General features: G+C 42.8%; 1 protein-coding gene across 4 annotated transcripts in view; it reads left to right on the forward strand.

Moving 5' to 3' along the window:
• The first annotated feature begins 628 nt into the window (after positions 1 to 628).
• LOC106573625 (kelch-like protein 25) overlaps positions 629 to 21,069 on the forward strand; it is a 55,687-nt gene continuing 35,246 nt past the window's right edge. For 2 of the 4 annotated variants that reach the window (XR_001321389.3, XM_014148849.3), the window contains exons 1-2: positions 629 to 807; positions 4,849 to 6,700. Coding sequence is in view for 1 of the 4 variants with exons in the window: in XM_014148849.3 (XP_014004324.1) it covers positions 4,893 to 6,662 (1,770 nt within the window). In the remaining 3 variants the exon portion in view is untranslated. The remainder of the gene's footprint in view (positions 808 to 4,848; positions 6,701 to 21,069) is intronic. The other 2 variants (XR_001321387.3, XR_001321388.3) reach the window with 2 other exon arrangements.

A 21,069-nucleotide genomic window follows, 5' to 3' on the forward strand; every position in this document is an offset into this window, starting at 1 on the left:
ATTTACTCTAGGCTATATGCCACAGTATCTGCAGTGGTGTACAGTTGTAGGCCTACTTCCACTAGAGGGAACTCTACACTAGACAAAGGCAAAATTATAGACATGAAGCCACACCAAGTTTTTTTTTAAAGTCAATGTATTGCAAAACATGAACCGAATGAAAATACCTACCAGAGTAATAACATGGTTGAACTTCATGTTCATTTTCATTGTTGAATTTATCTGGAATATTTTACAAGACTTGTCTTTAGAGTAATATCATTGCTAGGGAGAGAGGGAGTGCCCTAATCTTTGTGGGAAGACTTGAGGAAAACAATAATTTAAGACAGAAAAAATTGAAAGAGGTTGAGGTGAGAAGGATTGGGTTAAATGACCTAGACACATTCATTGTGCAACTGACTAGATATCCACTTTCCCTTACAAATGGTCTCTGTACTGTAATTCATTAATTGTCAGTGGGCATGTATTGTTTTGCTGTTACCACCAAGAGGAAGAGGGCGGATACCACTCTGTCGTTTAATCCGATTGGTCTATTAGTTGTCAAAATCGCACCCAAAGATCTACTTTTATTGGTTGTTGTGCTGATTTGCATAAAATAGGCTGCCGGAATTGGGTAAAGAGACACCAATCACTTGCAAGTAATACACCACTGGATATGCCTTTTTTCTGATTTCCCACCTCAGACCGAACCTAGTTGCAGACAAAGTGGCTTGAAAGGACCTCAACTACTCAGAGTAAAATCATGGTTTAATCAATCAACCAGAACCCAATACACTTCTTGGATTCCCGTTTGACAATCATATGTATGTGAGTATACAGTCAAGTGTTATTAGGCTACTTTGCAAATGTTTATCTGGATAATGTTTGCTAGCTTGGCATCTGAAGTCTTGACAGAAGGGGTAGCTAGGTGGACGTCGTTACTTCAGCTAAAGTTTGTATGCTAGTTAGTTGGCTGGCTAGGTAAATTAGCTGTTAAACTTATTTGCATAGATGTAACTAGCTAGTTAGCTTGACAGAACATAGGGTTAAACAGATTTCTTTGATACCTATTTGTGGTACTCTAGAAATAGGAAAAAAACTAACTCATGTAACGTTAACGAGCTACCTAGTTAGCTAACTGGTTAGCTAGTCCTTTGGCGAAACCATCCATAATTAGCTAGCGCTAACGTGCAAGGCCTGACCAGATCATTCTGAAGATATTTTTGGGGGATATGGCTGTCAGCAGTCTTAAGGCAAGCTAACCTATGTGAGCGTTTCAATTCATTTCGCAATCGTCATAATCGGACTTCATTAGTTAGCCTACAGTGCAACATTTATTGGAATGCCAGCTTTGATGTCATGACATGATGCCACATGTGACTTGTGTTCAATCGAAGCTGTCTAACCACACCACCTTTGGATGTATTGAATTCAACTTTTTGTACTTTTATAGGAGTTAAAAAAAAAAAAATATTGATTCACTCAACAGCTGTTGTAGCCTAGGTGATACTTCGTTAACGTGATCATTATTTCAGTTATTTGTGGCCAGCAGCCCACCACCCAGGGTTTCAATATGATTTATCAGCGTAGTTACATCTTGCTGGCTGGCACATAGGGGTGTATTTTGATGTCTCTGTTTAATAATAATCATAACACACTAAACAGGGTTGATTTCCATTCATAAATAAGTTGAAAAAAGAAATGTATGTTATTTGGCACCCTACTGAGACGTTGGAAGCAAAAATGCATAGTTCCAGGGCTATAGCATAATAGGCTAGGAGCAAACTGGAACCTTGGTGACTCAAACAATGATAGTTAGTGCTGCATTAAAACTAAAGAGCTTTATTAGACTTAGTTGTGGAAAATGGGTTAATTTACAATGCCAACTTTTACAATTAAAATCTTCCTTTTCCAAGTCACACCATACCAGACGCATTAATAAATTCATCCCACTTTAGATGGCAGATTCAGTCCAAAATGTAACTCTCTTTGGCTTTTCTCTCTGGTCCATCTGGAACAGGATGGCAAAGTGGCCTCCAAAACCATTTTCTTCTCAGCCATGAAGGATTAACTATTCTACTAAAAGAAGAATTCTCATCTTTGAAAGCTCCTGGCTTGAATGTCCCTGACTCCCTGGAGCTGTTCTTTCAAACACTTTTTCATTAGACTCACTCACTGGCTTGTCAAAGGGGTTTGAACCCACATGCCCTCAGTTGCACAGACACCAGCCATTTCCCAATGGGCCATGTAGAGTCCCTACGGATTCATAGAAGCTCTTGGTTATTAGGATTGCAAACCAGCTGGTGATCCATTCTGCATCACAAATGCAGAGAAGTTCCCTGCTTCAGACTCCTGAAAAAGCCCCCCCCTCGGTTCTCCTCCTTCCTTCCTGTGTCTGATATAGAGGAGTAGCACTGGAATACAAACTCTATGTGAAAAGATCCTGGAAGGGCTGAGATGTTTACGGAGGAAAGAAACAAGATGGGGGGGGGGGGGGAATAGGGACCTTTGTTTCCGAGTTGCCTATTGGCAGTCTAATTAAGAGGTCCCATTCATGTGTGAATGTCCTGGAAGTTTTGGTATTTAGTCTCACAGAGAATGATTCAGCATCGTCCTGATCACGCTGGGCATGACTGGCTGTTATTATTGGCAGTAATAGCTGATTAACAGGTTCTATCTCCAGGCCATCGGACTGCTGAACAGTCATCATTAGCTGGCCTCCGTTCAGTACCTTGGCTTGAACCTTACACTGTCACTAACTGGCTAGCACCCGGTACTCTACCCTGCACCTTAGACTGCTGTCCTATGTACATAGTCAACACTGCTCACTTAAATGTTAACATACTGTTTTACCCACTTTATTTATTTACTGTATTCTAGTCATTGCTCATCCTATATGACTACTGCTGTACACACCTTTTCTATTCATATACTGTCTACACACACACACACCATTCACATATTTATATTCCGGACTCTGATATTGCTCATTCGGATATGTCTTATTTTATATTTTTAAAGTTTTAGTTTTGTTTATTGTATTGCTATATTACTGCACTATATGAGCTAGAAACCCAAGCGTTTTGCTGCACCTGCGATAACATCTTCAAAACTGTGTGCCTGACCAATAAACTTTTATTTTATTTGAATAACATAAACCACCACCAGAACTCATTTGGCCATTTTGTGGTTCCCCGGCTTAAGTAATGTACAAGCTCACAAGCTGCATAGCATTTTTCCTGACTTAAAACACTTTGTTGACTCCATGAAATATCACCCAGCCCTAATTTCTATCAGCCCGGCCTCTAGAGGGACATTTTTGGGGGATCTGGTGCTGACCCCTCCCCAATCATCTTCAGTCTGTGCCTGGATCAGCAGTATTTGCTGGTGTAATTGGTACAGGACAATCGCACCGCTTTGCATTTACTCAATTTCATGGTTTGCTGTGTGCCCCATCTTTTTTGTGACTGACCCGCTGCATTGTTCCCTGTCAACCCGACATTGACATTTTAAACGCCCTGCTGATGTGTGTATGCCTGCCTGTGCCCTCCAACATAACCTGCCACAACTGAACCCAAACCCCTGTCTGCTTTGGACCCCAAACTGCATGTCAGCACACACACTTGAGCTGCTACTATAAAATGAAGTTGCTGAAACACGGCTTTTATATACTCTCTCTTAGTTGTCTGTTTCCATGCCATGTAGTTAAAAGAAGACTTGATCCTTTTGGGTTATGAGTGTTGCTATGCAGTAGAAGTACTAATAGTGATTGAGCAGCATTTTGCACCCCACAATAGTTCCCCTCTGTTAGGCTACAGGATGAAAAGAAAAGCATTCTAATGAATATTGAGTGCAATGTCTGCTTGTCTCAGATTGGAATGACTTCACTAATCAAATGCTCTGTGGTATAATAATGGTTTGAAAGCTCTGAAGAGGTTTATATGAATTGCTGTTATAGTGCTTTGTGGACTTTGATGGCAAGTGGGAGAGACCGTCTTAAAGGGATGCCCTGTGTTGACTGACCATAATTAATAAACCGGCTCAACTGTAGATTTGCTGATATGCTATGAAACGTGCCAGGGATTCTGCTTAATGACTTAATATGCATGTAGGCCATCGATAAGACATTACATAGGCTAGGAACTGTATCTACTACAAATTTAATAAATAGGATTTGGTTACTTTGAAGGAAGGTTGATTTTTTTTTTTTTTTTTTTTTTAATTTTGAAAGGCTTTTCTACAAACTCTTAACAATTAGGCTATGCTTTACTCAGGAGATTTGTTAAGTGGCTTGAATGTGCCATATAGCTGAGGATCAAATTCTGCCCACATTACTCTGTGGGCCTTCTCTGCAGTGTGTGAGCTCTATTAATAAAAAAATGCTGAGACTGCTGAATAATTTCAGACATCTCGTGATAAATATCATGATGTTGTACCTACTAAGCACTGCTCATTTAAATGAGTAACTTTGATGAAGATTTTTTTTTTATGCACTAATTGGATTGATTTAAAGGCCTATGATTTTGGTTAGGCTAACTTGTTTGATTAAATAGGCATATGCACTTTAGGATGATCCATTTTCTGCAATTAGGCTTAGAGGTGTTGTAATAGGCCTTACTCCAATGTAGGAATAGCATTCAAATAAGCAGCACATTATCACATGATCTAGATGTTGCCTAGTAGTTTAATACATTTACCCCATTTGGTTGTCTATGATCAGTTGGATACTTTGGGCCAATGAGTAGAATCTGTTAAGTTTGATTTAACAATAAATCCCCATTGAGATCAACTTTAGAAGTAAATTGTATGTTGGTAAAAACATCCACCAGTTTGTTTCGTATCTCATTTTCTGTTTTTATTTTTCCGTAGTTGGAGGAATTAGGACAAGCGACTCCCTGGAGGTCTCTGAAACCATGTCAGTCAGCGTCCACGAAAACCGTAAGTCCCGGACCAGCACGGGCTCCATGAACATCTCTCTGTTCCATAAGCCTTCACATCCAGACAGCGTGCTCACCCACCTCAACACCCTCCGCAAGCAGTGCATGTTCACTGACGTGACGCTGTGGGCGGGGGACCGCTCCTTCCCCTGCCATCGGGCGGTACTAGCCGCATGCAGCCGCTACTTTGAGGCGATGTTCAGCGGCGGGCTCCGTGAGACCCTGGACAACGAGGTGAACTTCAGAGACAGTGTACATCCAGAGGTGTTGGAGCTGCTGCTGGACTTTGCCTACTCGTCACGTGTCATCATCAACGAGGAGAACGCAGAGTCGTTGCTGGAGGCGGGAGACATGCTGCAGTTCCATGACATCAGAGATGCTGCTGCGGAGTTCCTGGAGAAGAACCTGCACTTGTCCAACTGCCTGGGTATGATGCTACTCTCTGATGCCCACCAGTGCAAACAGCTATATGAACTCTCCTGGAGGATGTGCCTGGTGCACTTTGAGGCGTTGCGGGACACAGAGGACTTCTACGGCCTCAACAAAGACAAGCTGCTGGACCTGATCCTCAGCGATGAGCTGGAGATCGAGGACGAGCATATCGTGTTCAACGCTGTGATGCGCTGGGTGCGCTACGACCTGGACGGCCGCAGAGACTACCTCCCTGAGCTGCTGGGTGGCATCCGCCTGGCCCTGCTGCCCTCTGAGTGTCTGATCGAGGCAGTGGCCTGCGAGGAGCTGGTGATGTCAGATAAGAGGAGCCGGCAGATAGTCGAGGAGGCCATGCAGTGCAAGAAGAAGATCCTGCAAAACGATGGGGTGGTCACCAGCCCCTGTGCCCGGCCCCGCAAGGCAGGCCACACGCTGCTCATCCTGGGAGGACAGACCTTCATGTGTGATAAGATCTACCAGGTGGACCACAAAGCCAAGGAGATCATCCCCAAGTCGGACTTGCCAAGTCCCAGGAAAGAGTTCAGTGCCTGTGCAATTGGCTGTAAGGTCTACGTGACTGGGGGGAGGGGTTCTGAGAACGGGGTGTCCAAGGATGTTTGGATCTATGACACGGTCCACGAGGAGTGGTCTAAAGGAGCACCCATGTTGATAGCACGGTTCGGCCATGGTTCGGCTGAACTGGAGAACTGGCTGTATGTGGTGGGTGGCCACACTGCCATAGCAGGCATCTTCCCTGCCTCCCCCTCAGTCTCCCTCAAACAAGTAGAGCGGTATGACCCACTCACCAACAAATGGACCATGATGGCGCCACTCAGAGATGGTGTTAGCAATGCAGCAGTGGTCAGCGCCAAGCTAAAGCTGTTTGTGTTTGGTGGCACCACCATACACAGAGACAAGGCCTCCAAGGTGCAGTGCTACGACCCTCTAGAGAACCGCTGGGCCATCGCAGCAGAATGTCCGCAACCGTGGAGATACACAGCCGCTGCTGTTCTGGGCAGCCAGATCTTCATAATGGGCGGAGACACTGAGTTCACCGCCGCCTCCGCCTACCGCTTTGACTGTGAGACCAACCAGTGGTCTCGTGTTGGGGACATGACTTCTAAAAGAATGAGCTGCCATGCGGTGGCCTCTGGAAACAAACTGTACGTGGTGGGGGGCTACTTTGGGACGCAGCGCTGCAAGACTCTAGACTGTTATGACCCCACGTCTGATAGCTGGAACAGTATAACCACAGTGCCTTACTCACTAATTCCCACTGCGTTCGTAAGCACCTGGAAACATCTACCTGCCTAGCAGCCTTGACATGAACAAGGAGTGGTCTCCAGAACTGGGTAAGCAATAGGCATATTGTTTTGTAAAAAATAAAAATACATATTTGTAAGAATTCCAGTGAAAAGTACATGCACTGTGTAAATCCTTTGAACATATTCATGGAGCACTTTCCATAAGATGTGTACTATATTTCCCCAAATGCTGACTGTATTTTGTAATTTAAAGTCTTTCAAGTGAAGGCGCCTCAAAAGTCTGCTAGTTGTTGACATGTACACACTCGGCAGACTGATCTCAGGATAAGTGAACACCAGACTGCTAAACTTGTCTAAGTTCTGCTGTTTAAAGTCATTAGGGGAATCCATATTGTATTTTGTGTGTGCTGAGGAGAGGTGGCTACTCAAGGAAAGGGGTAGGGTTGCACTATATATCGGTGAACATATTGGAATCGGCCGATATTAGCTACAAATGTTAACATCGGTATCCGATGTCAAAGCTGCCGTGCATACCTATATGACTCCATGTAAAAGTTTGCACTCTTAAAACCTGTTGGGGATCTTATCCCGGTATAGGGATTCATTGTCAAGAGACCATGGCGGGAAATTCAAAACTGCAAGAATCTAATAATTTCAATTTCTCAAACAATCAACTATTTCTCACAATTTGAAAGATAAACATCTCCTAAATCCAACCACATTGTCCGATTTCAAAGAGGCTTTACGGCGAAAGCATAAAGTTAGGTTATGTTAGGAGAGTACATTGAAAATAGCTGTGTGTAATGTTTTGTCAATTCAAAGACAGGCGTCACCATAAGCGGATAACCAGCTAGAATTATGCACCAACCTTTGACAATCTTCCTCAGATGACACTCCTAAGACATTATGTTACACAATACATGCATTTTTTGTTCCATCAAGTTCATATTTATATCCAAAAACAGCATTTTACCGAAGCGGTGAAAATCAGATTTTTTTTTTCTCTCAAATGCTTCCGGTGAACAACGTTACAAATCACAAAATTACTATTCGATAACATTGGTAAATTATAATATTGTCATTCAAGTATTCATAGTTTAACATTTCGTAAATGCTACTGCAATGCCAGATTTCAAAATAACTTTACTGGGAAATCACAATTTGCAATAAACCGGGTGCTGTGCTAAGAACAATAGGCTAGGCTATAGAGGTTAGCACCATCTTGTAACCATGTAATATCAAAATTACTATTGTCAATATTCCCTTACCTTTGATTATCTTCATCCATTGGCAATTCCAGGCATCCCAGGTCCACTGCAAATGTGGTTTCTTTCAACAAAGTTCATAATTGATGTCCCAATAACTCCAAGTTGTTAGCGCTTCGGTAGGCTACTAAAAAGTAGCGCGGGGGGGGGGGGGAGTCACGGCGAAAAGTAAAAAAAATAATCTATTTACGTTCGTTCAAACATGTCAAACGTTGTTTAGCATCAATCTTTAGAGCCATTTTTAACGTGAAACATTAGTAATGTTTCAACCCGACCTTTCCTGTGTCTTGAAAAACGTCTTTGAAAAATGTATCGCATCACATGATTACGCAGGTGCAGCCAATAATGAAGTGACGACATCCCAGGGAGGTCAACTTCTCTTCCTTGTCATCCGGTCTCTGTTCATCATAGACGCTTCAAACAACTTTATAAAGATCGTTGACATCTAGTGGAAGCAGTAGGAGTTGCGAAATTAATCCTTTCTCACTGTGGTATCTAATAACAATGACAAAAAAAAAATAGTACAGCCACAAAATTGTTATTTTTTTCTCAGGTTTTTGCCTGCCATATGAGTTTTGTTATACTTACAGACACCATTCAAACAGTTTTAGAAAATTCAGAGTGTTTTCTATCCAAATCTGGTAATAATATGCATATCCTAGCTTCTGAGTTGGTGTAGGAGGCAGTTAAAAATGGGCACATATTTTTTTCAAAATTCTCAATACTGCCCCCTAGCCCCAACAGGTTAAGTGCAACACAGTCCTAAACTCGCCCACAATGTCTGCTGTGTGGATTGAGCAGTCATTTGAAAGAGTAACAAAGTTTCAGCGAGACCACTCAAAGGCAAAATCCGTTAAAGCCAAGATGATGGAATTCATTGCCCTTGACAACCAACCATTCTCTGTCGTGGGTGATGTTGGCTTTCACCGACTTGTTGAGGATTGGTACACACTACTAGGTGCGCTATTTTTCAGATGTTGCATTACCGGAGTTGCACAGTAATGGCGTCACTGCTATTAGCTTCATGACATATACTATAGAAAACCGTTTGTCTTTGTGTGTCAAAGATAGTAGCACTGTCAAAGCTGTACAGAAAAGTCTGCAAACACCGACCACGAACGATGTGTTTACAGTACTGCGTTGGTAATAAAGCATTATTTGTTTGACTGCAACTTCTGGGGTAGCTAGCTTTAGCTTGATACCTAGCTAGCACCAATACAACCAGCCTGAAAACAATGACCAGTACAACCTGCAGTCATTATCATTATTCTTAGCAATGATTTGGGAATCCTTGTAAGTATTGTTGTTCGTGTATTGAAATTGAACTTCAGTTCATGAAATAAATAGCTAGTCAGCAACTTAACCCTGTTGGCCAAAGCTAACGTTATAAGCAGCTAGCTTCATCTGGCTAGTGAGGCTCGACCGCACCTGGTTATGTGGGGTGGCAGGTAGCCTAGTGGTTAGAGCGTTGGGCCAGTAACTGAAAGGTTGCTAGATCGACCCTCTGCGCTGACAAGGCGCAGGTGGTCATTGTAAATAAGAATTGGTTTTTAACTGATCTGCCTAGATAAATAAACATTTTGAATCTAGCCACAATAAGGATTAGGCACAAGTGGAATTTCTAAGTGTCATTGACAGTATTGCAAATGAATACAAATAGTAGAATTATGTCATACTTTATTTTGAAGGCTAACGGCGTCCACTATTGTGGGTAATCCTTAATGTGGCTAGCTTCACATGGATGGGTCTGACCACCATTAATCAAATAAGAACTCTTATAAATTAGGGTTATTTTAGATGACACCTAGCTATATAGCTAGCTAACTATAGCTCCTGAAACAGATGTGTTATTTGACACGTTTCTTTTTCGACACGTAGACTCAAACGGCGTTCCATAGAAATCCTGGTTGAGAATGAAACGACTGAACAAATTAACGAAACAGTGAAAGAAATAGGTTTTGATTATGTTTAACTGGTAATGGGGACATGCGTAAATGCCAACAACTTTTTGGTGTGTGTATAACCTTTTAACTAGGCAAGTTGGTTCAGAACAAAGTGGGAACAAGGAAAAGTACAAACTCTGCAGTACCTGGATGATGATGATGGCTTTAGGGAGTGGTAGCTTGTACTATAGTAGCAGTAAAGGCTAGAAGGTTTATCAGGGGGAAATCGCTGTGCCTCTGTCAGGATCAGCAGAGCAGTAAGCCACTCAGACATTTATTTGTGAGCTGCATTAGAGATTTTCTAGTTAATTGGCTATTAGCCTATTGGAGAACACACTGGGGCTCAATCGGTTTTACATGGAGTGACCAGAGAGCAATCAAGAGCTACTCTAATGGGGGCGGGTGCTGTTCAGTTGTGAAAGCCAGTAGCTCCCAAATGTACCTTAACCCCATTAAATATAGTCTGAAGTACAGCCCTGTAGTTTCCTAAACTTACATGATGTCCTGTTTTTATCATGAATAAATGAGACCATCGCAGTTATTTATGGTTATGCATGTGCCTGAATTGTGCAATGTAATTTAACATAGATTATAGAAAACCCAATGCTATGGTTCTTTTCCGAGAGGTCAGTGAATGTGTTTGCTGGTGCTGAGCTACTATAGTGCGATTGGCGTATTGCTGAAAAGCCCTTCAAACCCAATAACCCATGTAGTCTTAATGGATGATGTTGCTACAGGGAGGCTCAAGTCAGTGTCCAGTCATCTACCAGGCTGGTGAGAACAGAAGCAACTAACTTAGTTCACATTACCCCTGTGCTGTGAGCTGAGGTTTAGTCTCCTGTGTGTAATCATTAACACTCACCTTACAGCCAAGATCACAGGGCTCCATTTCAAAGGAGCAGATGGCCCAGCTTCATAATTAGCCCCTGGAGGCCAGGCTACAGAGGCTGGATCCCCAGGGTGGCTGCCCTTCCTCTCTCCCTGACTGACTGTGGCGGCTGGGCTGCCTGGGAGACAGTAGCTGGGTGACTCTCTGGTTGTTTTGAAATTGTTAGATTACTTGTTAGATATTACTGCATGGTCGGAACTAGAAGCACAAGCATTTCGCTACACTCGCATTAACATCTGCTAACCATGTGTATGTGACAAATAACATTTGATTTGAACTTACAGCTGCTGTTACATCCTCACCCTCTCCACACATCCATTTCTCCCTAAAAACACTTTTTTGAATGACTGCAACTGACTTCCCCTGTAAAGGAGTCATAGGTGAGGTGGTCACAGTACAGACACCCACATGCTTTGGTCTGTGAATACTGTTTCAGTTATTTACTTTTCTTTTTTTAACAACTACAGCAGGCTAAAGGGGAGGAGGGAGAGTAGACTACCTGCCTGCATCTAGCCACACTCCACCTGCTTTTCAAGTATCTCTCTGGTACTTAAGATAGTCACGACTCCCCAGTAATACGGTTGGACCAAATCAGTAAGCAGAAGAGCATGTCAGTAGGCACATTTTATGCCAGAAGTGTGTATCCTAATTACATTTTAGTCATTTAGCAGACGCTCTTATTCTGGATAAGACTTACAGTAGTGAATGCATACATTTCATACTTTTTTTTTGTGTACTGGCCCCTGTGGGATTTGAACCCACAACCCTGGCGTTGCACACACCATGCTCTACCAACTGAGCCACAGGGAAGGCTAATCATTTTAGATTTGGCTGGAGCCTCTTGTCAGACATTTTGGTACCCTCTTACACTTAATCAGATCTCAGGGCTTGAAGCTCTCTCATTTTAATGGGGACTTAGCAATAACTTTATCTAACCTTGTTTCTCCCCCAGCCTGTGAGGAGGACTAGGGTTACACTGGATGGTTTTGGGTGGTTGACTAGTCATGCTTATTAATCCAATATGAGGAATGATTCTATGAAATATAATTTAGGAAATTAGAATCATTGGTCCATAATATTAAAAGCCTTTGATACTGTTGTTTCCTTGTTCCTTGTCAATCATTGGTGAAATTAGCATTGACTATCTTTAATTACATCATTAAAAAACCTTTAATGCAATTGCAGACAGATGTGACAACAGGAACATAGCGCATGTTTCTGAGTAAGTTCTGCAAAATTTTAAAAGGTCCCAAGTTATTTTATTAAACCCGAAGTCCAGCCCTATTGATGTCACAGCCTACGTCATTATCTTCTACTCCTGAGACCAACACTATGCCTACTCAACACTAAAACTCTTGTTTTATATAGCTAAAAGCTTAGCACTCAATGTCCAAGTTGATTTATAGTGGAATGTCTGACTTATCTCTTACACTCCCCTGCAGAGTTCTGTCTTCACAGTCACACATTTCTCAGACAGTTTCTTCATAAGAGGCAGAAAACAACTGTGGAACAATACTAAACCTCTATAATGAATATATATTGTTAATCTGTAGTCTAGGACCCTATAAATGTAAGGAGGGCGGGGTCTTATAACCCCTCTCCTTCTATTAATACAACATAAGCATAATCAATTATTATAATGCATCAAACATTTAGTACAGCCCCTATCATGACCCCTAGGTGAATCTAATGAATGTCCATAGGGAGGTGTTGACCTATTAGAATGCTCTCTTGGCACATGGATGATGCCTCTCTCGGCTTAGCTGTGTCCCAGGGGTGAATTCTCCTCAGTCCAACATGGTGACTGTACAAAGGCCTGTATCCTCTTCTCATTCCTGACATTTGTATGTGAAAAACAGTCACCCACAGGGCCTTGAGCTGATGGTTTTTATTGGCTTGAGTGTGGCTTACAGCTGACTCCTGTACAACGTGATAGTGGTTGGTTGTGGGAGGAAGAGGAAAAAATAGTGTCAAAACTATGAAGAGGTGTCTGTCTGGCTTGGCTTGGAGATGGGGTTTTTCCAGCTCAGTGGTTAGGCTACACAGTGAGTTCAGATTTAATTGAATTACGCTCGAGCAGAAAATAAGGGGATACTATAACATCGTGATCGCTTTCACTCTCAGCAAACTAAAGTAACCTAGTTACAGTACTCCCGAGTGGCGCAGCGGTCTAAGGCACTGCATCTCAGTGCTTCGATTCCAGGCTGTATCACAACCGGCGGTGATTGGGAGTCCCATAGGGCGGCACACAATCGGCCCTGCGTCGTCTGGGTTTGGTCGGTGTAGGCCGTCATTGTAAATAAGAATTTGTTATTAACTCACTTGCCTGGTTAAATTATAAATATAATACTGTATGAATCAAGGTACTGCACTAAAGGTCTTCTGCTTCAACCCAATGCTATTATATTTTAAAGCATGTTTTTATGAACCTATCAGACCCAGAGGCAACTATATAATGATGGTTGACCATAATTCTGAACAGAAATACAGTAATGGTGTCTTTCTTTAATGAACCAATCTGAGTTTACCACCAATACCCTGGGCAATTTGACAAAATTGCAGAGATGTATGACTGACTGGGTGCTGGGCATCTGTCCTATCACAGACATCTGAGCTCCACTACAGTTAATGGTCCTCAGAGGGAGCCTGCCAGGCTGCTACACACCTCAGGCTACAGTCTGCCTGTTCTTTCACCAGAACTTTCCACCCCAAGCAGCCACACTGTAGAGAATACTTAATGGCTGTAATAAATGGGCAACGTTAAACACATGGCCATTTCCTCTGCTTTAGTTTTACTGTTAGTGCTTTTTGAGATCGGTTCGGTTTCTGTTCTATATTTTATAACACTTTGGTTTTAAAGATAAATTAAAGTTAAATGCGCTCTTATGTGGGCTGAATAATGTTACACAGAATAAAACAATTAATAGTCCCATGATGGTAGTGACCGCTTATCACTTATTAACCATAATTAATTCGCATTACTTTACAAAAATGTCAGTTGTCTATATTACATTTGTTTCATGACTTCATTATTTCATTCCAAGTCATCTCATCTCTAGATTTCTTGTCTGATCGGGATAGGCATTTGACCTTTTGACTGTTCGAGTTTTGAATGATTGAAACCGTAATACCAACTGGGTATGTCGTGGCACACAATCTTCAAAAAGGTAGTAACCTCAGCAGAGTGGCGCTTGTTTTATTAATTTGGCATACAAGACACTTGTTTCCTGGGCTCTTTATAAAACCATGTAATAATAGAATAGTGCGACGTGATTCACATCTCGCGTCTCAAACAGTTATTCTCAGTGAATTTGAAACTGGGCTTAATTTGGCAAGTTGAGGGTTTCAAACAAATCTCTTTTCGATATACATACATTCAATTTAGTTTATGCCCATTCCTTGGAATTTTCTAAATTGATTAACAATTCTACATTGAACACTGCATTGGCATTAATTACCGCCACATCTGCTATTGCTCTGTTCATCTTTTCCTTGATCCTGACTAGTCTCCCAGTCCCTGCCACTGAAAAACATCCCAACAGCATGATGCTGCCACCACCATGCTTCACCGTAGGGATGGTGCCAGGTTTCCTCCAGATGTGACGCTTGGCGTTCAGGCGAAATAGTTACATTTTGGTTTCATCAGACCAGAGAATCTTGTATCTCATGGTCAGAGTGCTTTAATTGCCGTTTTTACTGAGGAGTGGCTTCTGTCTGGCCACTCTACCATAAAGGCCTGATTGGTGGAGTGCTGCAGAGATGGTTGTCCTTCTGGAAGGTTCTCCCATCACCAGAGGAACTCTGGAGCTCTGTCAGTGACCATCAGATTCTTGGTCATCTCCCCTGATTGCTCAGTTTGGCCGGGTGGCCAGCTCTAGGAAGAGTGTTGGTTCCAAGCTTCTTCCATTTAAGAATGATGGAGGCCACTGTGTTCTTGGGGACTTTCAATCTGTGCCTCGACACAATCCTGTCTCGGAGCTCTACGGACAATTCCTTCGACATGGCTTGGTTTTTCCTCTTGACATGCACAGTCTACTGTGGTATCTTTTTGTGTGCCTTTCCAAATAAAATTAAATTGATTTTACCCCAGGTGGACTCCAATCCACTTCTAGAAACATCTAAAGGATGATCAATGGAACCAGGATGCACCTGAGCTCAAATTCAAGTGTCATAGTGAAGGGTCTGAATACTTATGTAAATAAGGTATGTTTTTGATACATTTTCAAACCTGTTTTTGCTTTGTCATTATGGGGTATTGTGTGTAGATTGCCGAGGATTTTATTTAATCCATTTTAGAATAGGGTTGTAACGTAACAAAATGTGACTGACCACCTTGATTCTGTCTTAAGTAGCAAAATTATATTTTTTATTTTTTTTGTCATTGGATAAAAGCAGAGACACAGCGCTACAAAATGGTACAGAATCATACACTGCATTTCTGAAGAACAATGGGAAAGTAATTCTGCTTTGAAAGTTGAACTTGTAACTAACTAAAATTGAGAAAATGGCCTCTGAATGTTTTGGTACTACTACTGGAGAGCTCTCCTTTGTCTACACCTGTTCAGCATTGTTCACAACCTCTTAAACCAGCCCCACCCATCTCTTTAAGGATTCACATGAGGTCATGTGCTAAACAGTGACTAGTGTAGTAAAGATTACGACTAAAAGTCGTAGCCTACAATAAGGAAAAATTCCAGGTAGTGTCCAGATTGTAAAATATTTTTGATATTAGATGCCGCTTACATCTTGCTAAGTGGATGGGTCTCTACAGAAGGTGTAAACAGTACAGCCAAAGGGTTACTTGCATAGTAGCAATATTAGAAAGTGTTAATATAATAAAATATACAGTATTTTACAATCAGTGATTGTGGTAGTTATATGCATACAATCAGGGGTAAAGTGGCTGAGCAGCGGGATGAAATGGTAGTAGCAGCAACGTGTGTGTGTGTGTGTGTGTGTGTGTGTGTGTGTGTGTGTGTGTGTGTGTGTGTGTGTTAGGAGAGAGTCATTTGAATATAGGCACTGCAGATAGTGCTGATGACTGGTCCGTTTGAACCAAGCATGAATAAGGGAATCTATATTCAGAGAGCCTGTTCCTGTCTTGCCCTTGACTTCGGTGCAGGGCATGTGATGTCCATAGCGTCTTCGTCGCAAAACTCTCTGATCTTCTCAAAAAGCTACATTTGTCTAGCTGTGTCCTGACAAGGTGGCGCTTGTACATGCAGATCATCAATGGGAGGAAGGATGTCAGCGTTGCGCAGCTGACATCTGGTCCCGACTGAGTCCGAGCGCTCCTTGGTTCCAGAGCATCGAAGCTGTAAAACAGGAAATAACAACATTACAAACTTGCACAGCATTAATTCACCTCCCAAGTTTAGATAAGAATATCCTCATACAATGCAATGAAAATTATATTCACCTGAAGTGCTGGAACTGCTTGATCTGTGGCAACGGCCTGAAGTACGGAGTCAGGTGTTGTCAGCCATTGCTTTCCACCAGCACCGTACCATCCTCCAGTCCAACCAGCTGTGGGATGTGGACCTGTGTCACAGTGCTGTCCTTCACAACACCAGCAGTCTCAGACAAAGTGCCAATCATGTTGGTGGTCAATTAAATAATCAAAATATTTTTATGCTTTACATAGCAATAGTTGTCATCGATTCCTTGTAGAGACACCACACTGCTGCTTCTGTCTCATGGCATGGTAGCAGCTTTCTACTACTAAAGTGTTTATGTCCTGGTAATACTATTGCATTATCCTCTGCATAGTTGAAGTTCACCACTCGCTGCAAGTCCTCATGCTTCAGGTGTAACCTGTGTTTGCTTGGGCCAGCTCTCTTTTTGATAGGAGGCATCAGACCATTCTCCTTATACTGTATGACTGGTGGAGAGTCAGGTGTGTTCTACTGATGCTGAAAAATTCCAGATACAAATATTTCCCAGGATTATTATAAATCAAAGTTTATTTGTCACGTGCGCCGAATACAACAAGTGTAGACTTTACAGTGAAATGCTTACTTACAGGCTCTAACCAATAGTGCAAAAAAAGGTATTAGGTGAACAATAGGTAGGTAAAAAAAGACAGGCTATATACAGTAGCAAGGCTACGTACAGACACCGGTTAGTCAGGCTGACTGAAGTAGTATGTAGATATGGTTAAAGTGACTATGCATATATGTAGTAGTAGTAGTATAAAAGAAGGTTTGGTGTGACACAATGCAGATAGCCCGGGTTAGCCAATGTGCAGAAGCAGTGTTTGTTCTGCCCAATTGAGGTATTATGTACATGAGTGTATAGTGACTATGTTGCGGGGGGGGGGGGGGGCTCACAATGCAAATAGTCCAGGTAGCCATTTGATTACCTGTTCAGGAGTCTTATGGCTTGGGGGTAAAAACTGTTGAAGCCTTTTTGTCCTAGACTTGGCACTCTGGTACCGCTTGCCATGTGGTAGTAGAGAGAACAGTCTATGACTGGGGTGGCTAGGGTCTTTGACAATTTTTAGGGCCTTCCTCTAACACCGCCTGGTGTAGAGGTCCATCCAGGTACGCACTACCCTTTGTTGTGCCTTGCGGTCAGAGGCCGAGCAATTGCCGTACCAGGCAGTGATGCAACCAGTCAGGATGCTCTCGATGTTGCAGCTGTAGAACCTTTTGAGGATCTCAGGACCCATGCCAAAACTTTTTAGTTTCCTGAGGGGAAATAGGCTTTGTCCGTGCCCTCTTCACGACTGTCTTGGTCTGTTTGGACCATTCTAGTTTGTTGTGGACATCAAGGAACTTGAAGCTCTCAACCTGCTCCACTATAGCCCCGTTGATGAGAATGGGGGTGTGCTCGGTCCTCCTTTTCCTGTAGTCCACAATCATCTCCTTAGTCTTGGTTACGTTGAGGGATAGGTTGTTATTCTGGCACCACCCGGCCAGGTCTCTGACCTCCTCCCTATAGGCTGTCTCGTCGTTGATCAGGCCTGTTGTGTTGGAGTCGTGCCTGGCCATGCAGTTGTGGGTGAACAGGGAGTACAGGAGGGGACTGAGCACGCACCCCTGCGAAGCTCCCGTGTTGAGGATCAGGGTGGCAGATGTGTTACTACCTACCCTCACCACCTGGGGGCGGCCCGTAAGGAAGTCCAGGATCCAGTTGCAGAGGGATGTGTTTAGTCCCAGGATCCTTAGCTTAGTGATGAGCTTTGAGGGTAATATGGTGTTGAACGCTGAGCTGTAGTCAATGAATAGCATTCTCTCACAGGTGTTCCTTTTGTCCAGGTGGGAAAGGGCAGTGTGGAGTGCAATAGAGATTGCATGATCTGTTTGGGCAGTATGCAAATTGTAGTGGGTCTAGGGTTTCTGGGATAATGGTGTTGTGAGCCATTACCAACCTTTCAAAGCACTTCATGGCCACGGACGTGAGTGCTACGGGTCTGTAGTCATTTAGGCAGGTTGCCTTTGTTCTTGGTCTGCTTGCAACATGTTGGTATTAGACTCAATGATGGACATGTTGAAAATGTTATTGAAGACACCTGCCAGTTAGTCAGCACATGCCCGGAGCACACGTCCTGGTAATCCATCTGGCTCTGCAGCCTTGTGAATGTTGACCTGTTTAAAGGTCTTACTCACGTCGGCTACGGAGAGCGTGATCACAGTCGTCCGGAACATCTGATGCTCTCATGCATGCCACAGTGTTGCTTGCCTCGAAGCGAGCATAGAAGTGATTTAGCTCGTGTCACTGGGCAGCTCGTGGCTGTGCTTCCCTTTGTAGTTTGTAATAGTTTGCAAGCCCTACCACATAAGACGAGCGTCGGAGCCGGTGTAGTATGATTCAATCTTAGCCCTGTATTGACGCTATGCCTGTTTGATGGTTCGTCGCAGGGCATCCGGGTTAGAGTCCCGCTCCTTGAAGCGGCAGCTCTACCCTTTAGCTCATGTTGCCTGTAATCCATGGCTTCTGGTTGGGGTATGTACATACAGTCACTGTGGGGACGACGTCCTCGATGCACTTATTGATATAGCCCGTGACTGATGTGGTGTTCTCCTCAGTGGAATCGGAAGAATGCCAGAACATGTTCCAGTCTGTGATAGCAAAATAGTCCTGTGGTTTAGCATCTGCTTCATCTGACCATTTTTTTTATAGACCGAGTCGCTGGTGCTTCCTGCTTAAATTTTTGCTTGTAAGTAAGAGTTGTGATCGGATTTACCAAATGGAGGGCAAGGGAGGCTTTGTACACGTCTGTGTGGAGTACAGGTGATCTAGAATTTTTTTTTTTTTCCCCTCTGGTTGCACATTTAACATGTTGATGGAAATTTGTTAGAACTGATTGAAGTTTCCCTGCATTAAAGTCTCCGGACACTAGGAGGGCCGCCTCTGGGTGAGTGGTTTCCTGTTTGCTTATTTCCTTATACAGCTGACTGAGTGCGGTCTTAGTGCCAGCATCTGTCTGTGGTGGTAAATAAACAGCCACAAAGTATAGCTGAGAACTCTCTAGACAAGTAGTGTGGCCTGCAATTTATCGCAATATACTCTACTTCAGGCGAGCAAAATCTCGAGACTTCCTTAGATTTCGTGCACCAGCTGTTGTTTACAAATATGCACAGACCGCCCCCCATCGTCTTACTGGAGTGTGCTGTTCTATCTTGCCGGTGTAGCGTATATCCCGCTAGCTGAATATCCATGTCGTCGTTCAGCCACGATTCCGTGAAACATAGGATATTACAGTTTTTGATGTCCCGTTGGTAGGATATATAACCAGGTGTGTGTGTGTGTGTGTGTGTGTGACTGACTACGGCTAACTTGATGTGTCGTCAGCTAGCTAACAGTAAGCTTTAAATTGGTCTTTTGTTTAGACATGTAGCTAGCTAAACAATGCACTATAATCCAAATCCATTGAGTACTAGCACTACAAACTGTCATAGCTAGCTAAAGTTGTTAGCTAGCTAAGATTAGGCTATAACTACCACTGCGAAATTGCATTTTGAGATCACTACACACAGATCATACACGTAATGTTAGCTAGCAAGCCAGCCATCTAACATCAGTTAGCTAATAGTAAGCTTTATCTTTCAATGAAAACAACTTTTGACAAAATTAGAAACGTATGTTTGCAACTGTAGCTACACTCTTACCCGTATACATGGATGAACGTTTCACGGCAGACTGCAACCCCTTCATTAAATAAGACGTCCTGGGTTGTTTCTGTTTTGTTTGTACAGCTTGCTTGGCTCGTGTCAAGTCACCCGTGTGCAATGCCATAATCATCTTAAGCTTTAGCCCCCACCCTAACTCTGACCATCTTTACTCACCCTAGCAGTGCTGGTTAGGCTGTTTTCATGTTTTCCAGAGCGTTGGTGACTGTAACTGCTCCTGGCAACAATTGCGTTTTATTTATTTTTTTATATTTTTTTGCCAACATTTACTGTCCCTGGCCATATTGCACGGGTGTTGAGCGTTCGTAAATTCAGTTATTCTGCGCTCTGGCACGCTTGGATGAGAGTGCTCTGAAACACTTGTTGCAGTGACATATTGAAATGGATACTAGCATAAGTGGAGTCTTTTTTTTAAGTTTTACTATTACTATGTGATACATTAAAAATGCCGTGTTAGACTGGATTACCTACACATACTGACCAGCTCAACTAGACAGAAGCGTGCTATATGGCAGAACAATCCAAAATCATCTCTTGCCGTGTCAAGCCAACTCATTATCTCAGCCAATCATGGCTAGCGGGAAGGTTCCTTGCTTTTTCTGTGGCTTAACCAACTAGGCTCATTATTTTATTCATATTTACAGATGGCATACAAGTTTGTTATTAAGTCACATGAAAGTTCAGATGTTCCAGAGGTCATTTCTGCCAAAAAACGCATTTTGATAAAAAAAAAATAATAAAAACATTTACATTCAAACGGCTCTCCTGTGAAGTAGTGACCGGCAACATACGCCTAGTTTCCTGAAACAGGTGTCGTGGAATTAATTGGGTAACATAGATAATTAAGATGTTTTTTATTAGTATAATATGCTTATTTGAGGTACTTGTCATTAGAAAGTGTCCATTGGACTCTGGTGTCTTTTCAGTTGCACGTCTACCTTAGCTGGGGCTCAGACACTTGGGGCCCAGAGAGGGGAGAGGTCAGACTTGTCGTCATGGGAATGTGTCTTTAACTATTTCTTAAACCATGTGAAGGGATGCGTGATTAATGGGGAACCAATGACTTCTCTCCACAATGTCTGTGAGCAAGTCACTCTCTCCTTTTCTTTATTGTGGGGAGGATTATGGCAGTAAATGGACCCTTGTATGTCCTCTCTTAGATCTCACACTTATCCTGGGATATTATATGGCCTAGAGGCTCACTCCCTCCAGTGAGCCTGTCCAG

This window comes from Salmo salar, chromosome 16 (genome assembly GCF_965601325.2).
Source record: "Salmo salar chromosome 16, fSalSal1, whole genome shotgun sequence".
NCBI classification, from domain to species: domain Eukaryota; kingdom Metazoa; phylum Chordata; class Actinopteri; order Salmoniformes; family Salmonidae; genus Salmo; species Salmo salar.